The 11,878-nt window shown below is 39.5% G+C and overlaps 2 protein-coding genes and 1 long non-coding RNA gene across 5 annotated transcripts in view; 2 read left to right on the top strand and 1 right to left on the bottom strand.

Annotated features, from left to right (window-relative positions):
- Nucleotides 1–5,790, top strand: part of LOC103516203 (ubiquitin-fold modifier-conjugating enzyme 1) — an 18,050-nt gene extending 12,260 nt beyond the window's left edge. Inside the window, exon 2 of one of the 2 annotated variants that reach the window (XM_026828670.1) lies at nt 4,266–5,790. In XM_026828670.1, coding sequence (XP_026684471.1) covers nt 4,782–5,228 — 447 coding nt within the window. In that variant the 5' untranslated portion in view covers nt 4,266–4,781 and the 3' untranslated portion in view covers nt 5,229–5,790. The remainder of the gene's footprint in view (nt 1–4,265) is intronic. The other variant, XM_026828667.1, reaches the window with a different exon arrangement.
- Nucleotides 5,791–6,377: 587 nt separating this feature from the next.
- Nucleotides 6,378–11,878, bottom strand: part of LOC103516204 (cuticle protein 7-like) — a 31,487-nt gene continuing 25,986 nt past the window's right edge. Inside the window, exon 2 of one of the 2 annotated variants that reach the window (XM_008481165.3) lies at nt 6,378–7,292. In XM_008481165.3, coding sequence (XP_008479387.1) covers nt 6,864–7,292 — 429 coding nt within the window. In that variant the 3' untranslated portion in view covers nt 6,378–6,863. The remainder of the gene's footprint in view (nt 7,293–11,878) is intronic. The other variant, XR_003393409.1, reaches the window with a different exon arrangement.
- LOC113470314 lies at nt 7,971–8,968 on the top strand. Its single transcript, XR_003393410.1, has 2 exons — nt 7,971–8,236; nt 8,584–8,968. It is a non-coding gene; the product is annotated as an uncharacterized LOC113470314 (long non-coding RNA).

Here is an 11,878-nt window from a genome sequence, read left to right as displayed (position 1 = left end):
AAAAAGATCCGGCTCGCAAAGGACCAAAGAAACCGTCTTACCCAATCTTCATAAACCGAACCGTCACGAGACGCAATGTCGGGCGATTTCATCGTTACCACCCAGGTGTACCTGATCGCCCTAGGCGTAGCTACAGTGGCCGTCTATCTGATGTACAACTATGATAAGCGCCAAGCCGTGGCGGGCGAGTGGCGCGTCCCAGAGTCCCAACTTCTTATTGGTACCATGGCCTCGCCGGTGGGCGCATTTTTCGGCATGGTGGTTCCGTGGCACAAGGTGCGCAAACCGAACTTCTGGGCCACACTGTGCATTTCGTTCGGACTCCATCTGTTTGTGCTCCTCAAAACGATGAACCGGATTTGATATTTTCGTTCCCGAACTTCTGGGACACTCTGTGCATCTTGCTTGGACTTCATCTATTTGTGCTATTGTGCTTCTCAAAACAACCCAATTTGATATTCGTTCCTGAACTTCTGGGCCACTCTGTGCATATCGCTTGGACTCCATCTGTTTTTTCTACTCGAACTAGCGAACCGAATTTTATATTCCTTGAGGTTATGTTCCTTCCACTGCCTAAAAAAGTCCTAGAGGAAAGATGTTTGGGTGATCTGGGATGGGCTAAATTTTTAAGACTCTAGTTCTAGTATTGAGCTGTAGTATTAAGCTGAAAATCAATCCTTATGAACAAAATATTGGCTCTCAAACTCCATTTTTTTTTTAAATAGGTTTGACAGAGGGAACTGTGCTATGGTCTTATCGTCCCGAAATCGAAGAGAGAAGGAAGACAGGATAGGAGAAAGCCAGCCGTTCCGAGAACGAACAATATCCCATCAGGGTAAAATCCGCCCCGGGCGGGAATCGAACCCGCGGCCTAGCGCTTACAAAGCAGACGCACTACCAACTAAGCTAACTAGGCTGGCCTAAACTGCATGAAGCATCAATTCCAAATATCTGATGGGCCAAATTTTATTTTTTGATGTATGATTTCAACTTTTTGTCCATTATTTTATCTATTATGTTAGTTAGTGTATTTGCGTAGTCTTCACTCTTGAGATACTGCTTTATGTCTTCACTTTCTGAAGCTTTTGTTACAGATCTTGGAGCCATTGGTAGATTCAAAAAACTAAACAGATTAAAACGAATTTTCTATTCGGAAATTTTCTGAAAAACTCGGGAGCAAAGTTTTCCCGTGGTCGTAAATTTTAAGAAATTGGCTTCTAGATTAGAAGTATGTCCATTTTTTTTAATGAGATGCCTGCCAGCCTAGTTAGCTTGTAGTGTAGCGCGTCTGCCTTGTAAGCGCTAGGTCGCGGGTTCGATTTCCGCCCGGGGCGGATTTTATCCTGAACGGTTAAGGTTCGTTCTCGAAACGGCTGGTTTTCTCCTATCCTGTTTTCCTTCTCTCTTCGATTTCGGGACGAGAAGACCTTGGCAGTTACAGCTCCCTCTATCAAAGCTCTTTTAAAAAATACCTTTCATGTATGATGTTTTCGACTTTTTCGAGTACAATAAGTACAGTCTTTTTTGTGTTGGTTTCCCTTTTGCAAGCAATTGGGAACTCGAATTTTCCCCGAATGAAAATATTTGGAATATTAGTCTGAAATTTTCAAAAATGCATTTTCAACAGACACCATGTGTATAAATTTTCTCATCGCTTATTCTGTTGTTATTTAACGTTATTATTATATTTATTACTATTATAATTATTGTTTTATTGTTATTATTATTTTCTCGATTAGGCGCTTTAACTATGTGTCAGATTGTTAGAACATTAACTTACTTCTCATTTCTTCTGTTATAGTTGTCAAAAGAGGGAAGAATAGCCCAGTCATCAAACAAAATTTGTAAATTTCGACTGCTATGTCGGGCAATTTAATAACACAAGAGTCAATACTCACTTTTTTTCTGAATTTAACCCCTTTCTTGTGCTACTTGATCTATCTCATCGTCGCTTCATTCTTCGTCTATCAGCTGTACGAATATGATAAGGGCAAAGCCATAACCAGAGGATGGCGTGTCCCGGATTCCTGTCTCCTCATAGGCACCATGGTCTCGCCCATTGGGGCATATTATGGCATGACGTTAAATCGACACAAGGTGCGGAAGCTGAAATTCTGGACCACCTTGTTCTTCTCGATTTTGCTCCATCTGTATGTGTTGTACGCAATAATAATGGCTGTTTTTGAAAGTTTCAAAAAAATAATATACGGATGATCTTGGGACGAGCTTAATTTTAAGGGAAGCCACTCACCTATCAGGTAGACCTGACTGGCGGACCTTTTCAGCCGTACCTGTCAGGCCTACCTGATAGTGTGTGTCAAGTATCAGGTAAACCTGATCAGGTGTACCTGATAGTGAGTGGCTGGCCTAAAACTAGTAATAAGTTCAAATTAATCATTCTAGATTAGAAGTATGTCCATTTTTAAATGAGATGCCTGCCAGCCTAGTTAGCTTGAGGTGTAGCGCGTCTGCCTTGTAAGCGCTAGGTCGCGGGTTCGATTTTCGCCCGGGGCGGATTTTATCCTGAACGGTTAAGGTTCGTTCTCGAAACGGCTGGTTTTCTCCTATCCTGTTTTAGTTCTCTCTTCGATTTCGGGACGAGAAGACCTTGGCAGTTACAGCTCCCTCTATCAAAGCTCTTTTAAAAAATACCTTTCATGTATGATGTTTTCGACTTTTTCGAGTACAATAAGTACAGTCTTTTTTGTGTTGGTTTCCCTTTTAAAAAAATTTAGTTTAAAAAAATTTACACATTTTTATTTTTTTTTTTTTTTTTTTTTTTTTTTGCATGCTTTTGTAATTTATGAAAGGGCAATACCTTTACTTATCTTCTTGTAATCCTATACTTCCTACTGACTAGCTGGTCCAGTCATGCTTGATTGTAATTGATCTAGAAACAAACCTTTTGTGTTGATTTTGGGTACCTTCATTTGGGTAATTTCGTCAAATGCTTGCACTTTTTTACCTTCATTGCTTTTGTTTAAGAACAAGTATGTACAATGTACATAGTACTTTACTTACTATAAAGGGTTTTTGAATACCTACTATTAAGGTCAAAAAGGAATCGACTTCATAAGTAACATCTCCTTCTGTGCCATCTTTGATAGAAACTTTGTGATTTTATTTTTGGTTAATGGAACAAGAAAAAAAATCCAGTCCCCACCCCCACTCACTTCCCTTTGTTGTCAAAAGAGGTGTGTTGAATGTATCTAATAAAGTAAAATTATATTCCCCTGGTTGGAGAGAAGACCCACCAGTTTGTAATAAGTGCTATGTCCCCTTAACAGTAGAACATAATAAAGTAAAATTATATTCCCCTGGTTGGAGAGAAGACCCACCAGTTTGTAATAAGTGCTATGTCCCCTTAACAGTAGAACATATTATTGTCCTGTCCTGCCAAAAGATGCATTTCTGCCCCAACTCTTTCCTGAGTTCTGCTCTCTCTGATGTAGTCAAAGATAATCCTGATTCCATAGCCACCCTTGTGTGTTTCTTAAAGAAAACAACTATTCCCATGGACATTCATTTCTCAATACAGAGGTACATACTTTTATTTCCCCCCATCCCGTTACAGATTTTTAGCTAAAAAAAACAGGACGTCATGGATGAGTCGTCCAAGAAAACCCTGAGTTCCATCCCGCTACTCAAAACTAAAGCAGGCCCACGTGACAAAGACCTCTGGCCCAAACGTCTCAAGGAAGAATACGTCGCGTTGATTGAGTATGTGAAGAACAACAAGGCAGCGGATAACGATTGGTTCCGACTCGAATCGAACAAGGAGGGAGCCCGGGGCGGATTTTATCCTGCTGGGATAATGTTCGTTCTCGGAACGGCTGGCTTTCTCCTATCCTGTCTCCCTTCTCTCTTCGATTCCGGGACGATAAGACCATAGAAGTTACAGTTCCCTCTGTCAAACCTCTAAAAAAAAAAAAAATCCTTATGAACAAAATACTGACTCTCAAACTGCATTGAAGCATCAATTCCAAATATCTGATGGGCCAAATTTTATTTCAGTCTGACTTGAGAGCTAGAAATTTTGTTCATAAAATGGAGTGTAAAGACACACTACTGTCACGTCACGTGAGCTCATGAGGAGTCAGAACGAAGTAGTTCAAAATTTTCCCATTATATAGGTAATCTCGTTCAGGACAGCCACACGACTATCAATGACGTGAGGGCAGTGTGGCTATCATGAACGAAATCAAGTTCAGGTTTGATGACCTAATTGTTTTTTTTTTTACCTTTTCTTTTTTCTTCTGTTATAGTTGTCAAAAGAAGAAAAAATGGCCAAGCCAAGAAAAAATGAAATTTAAGTAATTTCAGAGACACATACCTAATTATCTACTTATTCTATTCCAAATCTACCCGTACATTCCAACATTCCAAATTACACTCCAGTCGAACTCTTTTTGGAGAGTTATTACTAGCCGTTCCCCGGGCGAAATACTAATGAATCGATGGTTACAAATTACAAAATGCTAAACGCACACACTCAAAAAACAAAAATTATCTTCACACAGAATATGCCACGTTCATGCTGCCAGCTTGGGACTGAAAAGTCCCTTTAGTCCCTATGCGTACAATTATTTTAAATTCTATGCGTATAACTTTGTTAATCACAACTCTATACAACATTATAAACCCCAAAGACCTCCAGCACTGTTGACCTCAAATCCTCCAAAGACGTGTTTCGGAAAAATTCCACTGTATATGTACCAGAATGTACCTATTATTAAAATAAATAAATATATTTAAATCTGAAAAAAGAGAAAAATTTAAAAATGTTGGAGGCGTTTGCCAAATCCTTCCTGAGATCATCGCCCGCCGTAGCCCGCAAATACCGCGTGAGCCCTTCCTTTACGCATCCCGCACTAAGCACAGTCCGCTATATCGAAGCGCTCTTCAAGCCCTCTCCAATCACGTACTCCGCAGAAGTGACGGCATCTGCAGAAGTTTCATCTCTCACGCAGATATATCTCATAGCACTCGCCATCGCTTCAGTCGCCGTCTACCTGATGTACGTCAACGACAAGCGGTACGCCGTTACGAAAGCGTGGCGCACGCGGGAACGGCACCTTCTCTGGGGCACTTTGGCGTCCCCGGTCGGGGCGTTTTTCGGCATGGTCATCCCCTGGCATAAGGTGCGGAAGCGGAAATTCTGGACCACCCTGGTTGGCTCGATTGGACTGCATGTGTTCGTTCTTCTGAAAACGATGAAACGGATTTGAAGCCTTGGGAACGCTTTGGAATACTCAACTTGTGCGAATTAATTCAACAGAAAGAATTTGGCAGAAAATCATTTGATCAACTTGTGCTGTAAAATAATTTGACAGAAAATCATTTGATCAACTTGTGCTGAAAATTAATTCAACAAAAAGAATTTGGCATTAAATCATTTGATCAACTTTTGCGGGACACCATTGCATCATGAAGAAATTGACAGAAAATCATTTTTACTTTCTATTTATCAAAAGAGATTATTCCAATAAAAAGAATATGACCGAAAATCATATTTCTGTAGGTATTATCAAGAGGTGATTATGGTGGCCAAGTTCTAAAGCATGTCCTATAGACTACATAGAGTAGTATCTATCTCTGAAAATTTGATAGGGTGTAGACATAAATTTACTCCCAATATGAACTTTCTTTTCCTATTTTTAGGCTAGGCCTCCTATAATTATTTTAGTATTATGTATGTATTTAAGTCCATTTGTATGGTTTACCGATATGTACTGACGTTTTTTTATTCGAAATAAATGTTTTATTTTTTACGAATTACCTTGAAATCGACCTTTTGAAAGATCTCTTATTTTTATGCACGTATTGACTTTAGCAGATTGAAAACGATCCTATTTTTAGGCTAGGCCTCCTATAATTATTTTAGTATTATGTATGTATTTAAGTCCATTTGTATGGTTTACCGATATGTACTGACATTTTTTAATCGAAATAAATGTTTTATTTTTTTACGAATTACCTTGAAATCGACCTTTTGAAAGATCTCTTATTTTTATGCACGTATTGATTTTAGCAGATTGAAAATGGGTTGCAGGGCCGCGGGCCGAACCTCGAGAAATGTACGGTTGGGCCGCTATCGTCAAATCTTTGAAAAAGCTCAAAAAGAGATCGCAATGCACAGGCCTTTAGATTTCAGCGATAGTCGCTCGAACTTGGCACTGAGATGCGATAAATTATGTAGATCAAAATTATCCTTGGGCCCTGTTTCCAGAAGGTACGGTTCGGCCGTTATTCCGGACCAAAGCAGTGGTTCATTTTTTTTTTTTTTAAACTTAGTCTAAAAAAGTTTAGAATTTATATGCCCTCTTTTAAACAATTAGATTTGATAAAAAGAAGGAGAATAATAAAAACCAAAGATATTTTTTTCTTTTCTCAACTTTGTTGTCCGCCAGTGAAAAGAAACGAATGAAACTATTCATTTCTTCAAACCGCGCACAACAGTACTTGGTGTATTTGTGTAAAATGATCTGATCTACATAATTATATGGGATCTGTTCTCACTTGAACTTATCCCCATGGCGATTTCTACACACAAGAATAAATAAATAACAACCTAAGAAGACATTAAATAACAAACAGTAGAGGAAAGGTTTTTGAAAAAGGAACTATTTACAACATGAAAGGATGGGATGGTTTTGGGACGTCCAAAACTGTGTGAGGACGAAGAAGATGTCCTTAGATGAGAGATGAAAAACGGCGGAGACGTCCGAACTAGCTGATGTCTTAGCTAGATGATGAGAACTAGCTGATGTCTTAGCTAGAGGAATGAGAACTAGCTGTTGTCTTAGCTAGATGATTGACTTAGATGAAGAGTGGGGTGACTTAGATGGGGGTAGAGTGCCCATTTAGTATTTTGGGTAAGCTGGGGCTGGAGCGTAAGCTGGGGCTGGAGCGTAAGCTGGAGCTGGGGCGTAAGCTGGCTTGTAAGCTGGGGCTGGGGCAGCGTATTTGGGGGCGGCGTAAGATGGGGAAGCGTAACCTTCCTTCTTGACGACAGCGTTGAAACCGTAACCGTCATCGCTGTATTCGACAACTCTCTTGGAACCGTCAGCCTCAACCAGGGTGTAGTATCCCTTGACGTAGTCACCGTCTCTGGATTCTTGTTGGCTGTGGTAGTCACCGGTGTAAGAGTCAGCGACGTCGTAGGCGAATTCGTACTTGGCTGGGGCTTCTGGGTACTCTGGGGCGTAAGATGGCTTGTAGGCGGGAGCTGGGGCGTAGCTTGGCTTGTATTGAGCAGCAGCGACGGCAACAACGGCCAGAACGACGGCAACCTGAAACACAAACCACATTTATTATTATTATGAGTAAACTAGGCAAGGGTAGATACACATAGTTCAGGGGCAAAGGGACTTTTCAGTCCTATCCCAGCAGGGTAAACAAAAAAAAAGGAGTACACAGGTATCAATTCAAATTTCACTGCTTGCACTAAGGTACAGGGCCCATTTGATGTTGACTAAATTTCCCTTTTTACTTCAACTCATTCATAAATGAGCACATAACCAGATTAACATGGTTACACGAATACCTAAATATGTATTATAAGTTGAACGGCTACTTTCCCTGTCGCGTATATAATATCTCTAGTAGCGCGGTCAAACTTTCTTGACTTGGCGGGGCGGAGCGCTACCGCGCTCCTTAATATTTGAAACTGAAAAATCACACATGTAAATTTTACGAGTGAATGCTCTTGTCAAGGAATAAAGAATAAAAAACAATCACAAAGATTTTGGAAGGGTGTCAGAACAATTTGAACTTTCTGGCGGAAAAACATTGACAAAACTTTCATTTGTAAAGCACAAAAGAGGGTTGAAATTGAACTTTTAATTTTAAATAATTATTTGATTTATCGCGAATGAATCGTTCAATATTTATAAAAATTTGACCCGATTACATTACTTTCCTTCCTATAGGATAAGGAAAGTAAAAAATCAAACACATTTTTAATCGGGACAAACTACACACAAAAATGCATATAAAAAATCAAAACAATAGAGGAAATCTTTTGTTTACTCTACGCACCATCGCCATCTTGTTTTGTGACGTCAGACTGAAGAGGTCTATTAAGACCCCTTCAGTGATGATGTCAGAAAACAAGATGGCGTCAAGTGCGTAGAGTAAACAAACATTTGTTTACATCTGCGTGCCGGTGTTTTCCCATAAGAAAATTTTCACGTTTGAAAAATTGGTTTTTCCTCCTTGTTTCCGGATTTTTAAGGTAAGTGAGTGTTATAGTACTATTCTCCGTGAAATTTCACGTCTACTGAACTTTTATTTGACCAATTTAACCCTATCCAATCCTGTATAAACTACAATTGAAAATTTCCCCTGTGTACCCCTCTGTGAGTGTGTGAAGAAGAAACATCCTTTTTCAGGTCAGGTTCAAGTCTTCTTTACAAAATCCAAAATGTAATATTTATCCATGTAATATTATGCATTTTACTTTCCAAGACAAGTTTCACTCTGATTATTACCTATTTATTGTTTTTCCTTGCATTTACCTATTCAATAAGAAGTACAATAATTCAAGCTTGTTTTCATTTTTGTTCTTCTTTTAATTTACAGCAATGACTTCTTACAAAATCAAGTATTCAATGGTTGTAGAGTACGTGAAAGAGGAGACCTCTCTCATCAAGAGGGCTGAGAACAAGTTGGATAGTGATCATGTTCAATCCATGCAGTTTGATGGTACTCTAGGCATAATATCTGGAGTGGTGAAGGCTTCAATGAAGAATGAAAGCCACCAAGTTGAGGTATGTATTATTCTTCACTTAAACATGGATGTACTATTATTATTTAGTGGTGTGCCGTGAATCTAGGCTTGCAGATAGCTATCATCAATAGGTACCTCGACTGCACGCCCCTGATTAATACCTAGTTTCTTCTTCTATTTCTTTATCTAAGCAAAGCAAAATAACTGGATTGACAACACCTCTTATTGCTTTTTTTTTAATAGAATACATTCAGACAACTTTGACATGTGCTTTAGTTACTAGCCGAAAGTCCGACTGGCTTCGCTCCGGATTTCTGCTAGTAACTCCTTAAGGCATGGACGTTCATGTCACTCATCCATTTAGTGGTCTTGCTCGGCGTAGCTTAACAAAAACGAACCGGAAAATAGCCTATAACCTTCACGGGAGTGCAAGCAATAAGTTGACAAAGTTTCATAGCAATCGGATGAGCGGTTTGGCCAGGCATAAAGTTCGAAGTTCGAACACACACACACACACACATATCACACCACACACACAAACCCATCAAACACACACATTTTTTTATATATTAGATTACACATTTCAGTTGGTAAGAACAAAAATTTGTTCTCCCGTCAAGTGCCAGTCATTTCTATGTAGTCATAAGCCATGTTGTATGAATCAAACTCAGAAAAAGAATTCCTATCTACAAAATAATCGTAACTGTCAATAAGATTTAGCACCCTGATACTTATTATATGAGCTGGTCTCCCATCCAGATATCAACCATCCATAACGTTGCTTAACTTGAATGACTTGAATGATCAGTTGGGAATTGGTGCAGCTTGCTATAGCCGCTGGCTGAGCGCAAGCCACAAATAACAAGCTTTACAAAATCCGAACTGATTAAAAATATTAAAGCGGACAAAAAAACCTGGTGTGAACATCACACGATTTTCCTTATCTAGTCGTTTTTTCTTGAATGCGTGTCACAAATCTCGTTCCTGACATTGATACGCCTTGATAAATTTCACTTGTCTTGGACTTGGACCATCAACCTCCACATCCGAAGTCCACCTTTCTAACCACTGAGGATGGTTTGTTAAGTACTTTGTACCTACGTGTTCTACCTTTGTATCAAGTCTTACCAAAGAATCCAAACATGACATTTTTGTATAGAATGTATAGGATAAGGAACAAAATTAGTGAGAAGTTAAATCAACAACAGGCTCCTCTCCCCTGGAAACACTGGACAAAAAGCTAGCAACATTTTAGCTAGAATACAAAATTCATTTCTACTGCAACAGGATCTTTTTCTTCGCCTTTTCCCGTGTACAGACGGGGTCGGCGTTTTTTGCCAGCCTCTCAATCAGCCCTACCCTAATTAGGGTGATTGCTTTGGGCTGACATTTGGTGTTGGCTACAAATTTTACGAGTGGACGCCCTTCGCACTCAACCTTTGCTATTTCTTTAGCAAGGGAAATTCTGGCTGGTATATTCCCTGTTTAACGTCCCCCGACAGGATAAGGAAAGTAAAACCATATGCCGGTCAATTCCAATGTCAAACGGTTACAATGCATAATACGCGCGGCTCTAAATGGTCTTGGCCTAAAGAGGCAGTTGATCGCATAGTTAATGATCTAGTTTTTTGATAGGAGAAAAATATTCTCAATGATCAATGCCAACCTGAGATCAGAGAAAAAAAAACTAGTAACAATAAGATTTAGCACCCTGATACTTATTATATGAGCTGGTCTCCCATCCAGATATCAACCATCCATAACGTTGCTTAACTTGAATGATCCATTGGGAATTGGTGCAGCTTGCTATAGCCGCTGGCTGAGCGCAAGCCACAAATAACAAGCTTTACAAAATCCGAACTGATTAAAAATATTAAAGCGGACAAAAAAATCTGGTGTGAACACCACACGATTTTCCTTATCTAGTCGTTTTTTCTTGAATGCGTGTCACAAATCTCGTTCCCGACATTAATACGCCTTGATAAATTTCACTTGTCTTGGACATGGACCACCAACCTCCACATCCGAAGTCCACCTTTCTAACCACTGAGGATGGTTTGTTAAGTACTTTGTACCTTTGTATCAAGTCTTACCAAAGAATCCAAACATGACATTTTTGTATGGGATAAGGAACAAAAGTAGTGAGAAGTTAAATCAACAACAGGCTCCTCTCCCCTGGAAACACTGGACAAAAAGCTGGCAACATTTTAGCTAAAATACAAGATTCATTTCTACTGCAACAGGATCTTTTTCTTCGCCTTTTCCCGTGTACAGACAGGGTCGGCGTTTTTTCGTCAGCCTCTCAATCAGCCCTAATTAGGGTGATTGCCTTTGGGCTGAAATTTGGTGTTGGCTACAAATTTTACGAGTGGACGCCCTTCGCATTCAACCTTTGCTATTTCTTTAGCAAGGGAAATTCTTTTTTTTTCCAAAGAATGTAATTTTATTTTGTTCTTTACAATGGCATCAACTAACATTACAATTTAATAAGAATATATTATGACATTGTGATATACCCCAACGTTATGGATTTTCTGGCTGGTATATTCCCTGTTTAACGTCCCCCGACAGGATAAGGAAAGTAAAACCATATGCCGGTCAATTCCAATGTCAAACGGTTACAATGCATAATACACGCGGCTCTAAATGGTCTTGGCCTAAAGAGGCAGTTGATCGCATAGTTAATGATCTAGTTTTTTGATAGGAGAAAAATATTCTCAATGATCAATGCCAACCTGAGATCAGAGAAAAAAAAACTAGTAACCAATTTTAGTTGCTAAACTTCTCTTATCATAATATTTGTTAACAAACTGTCGATATGTGAACGACCATTGGTCGTAGAGAGAGAACAGAGTGTCGCTAGGTCGCGAGTTCGGTTACCGCCCGGTGCGAACTTCAGTTCAGGCTGGTCTCAGTAGTAGCTCGACTTTTAGTGGGGTAGTCGTCTGAAACACCAAACTTATGAAAATGAGGGTGTGTTTATGTACCGGGTTGAGATGAGCTCGGACGAGGTGAGATAGGATATTGTTTCTACAGTTTTGCATGGGAGTGGTAACTTAAGCAAGGATAGCGTGGGAGTGTTGACCATTTTTTCTAACCCTCTGTCCCGGCGGCAATTTTTAAAATTTATTTTATATTTATTTTGTA

Source organism: Diaphorina citri, unplaced genomic scaffold, assembly GCF_000475195.1.
Source record: "Diaphorina citri unplaced genomic scaffold, Diaci psyllid genome assembly version 1.1 scaffold1508, whole genome shotgun sequence".
NCBI classification, from domain to species: Eukaryota; Metazoa; Arthropoda; class Insecta; order Hemiptera; family Psyllidae; genus Diaphorina; species Diaphorina citri.
Note: the sequence above shows the minus strand (reverse complement) of the source record. Positions and strands in the feature narration are given on the sequence as shown.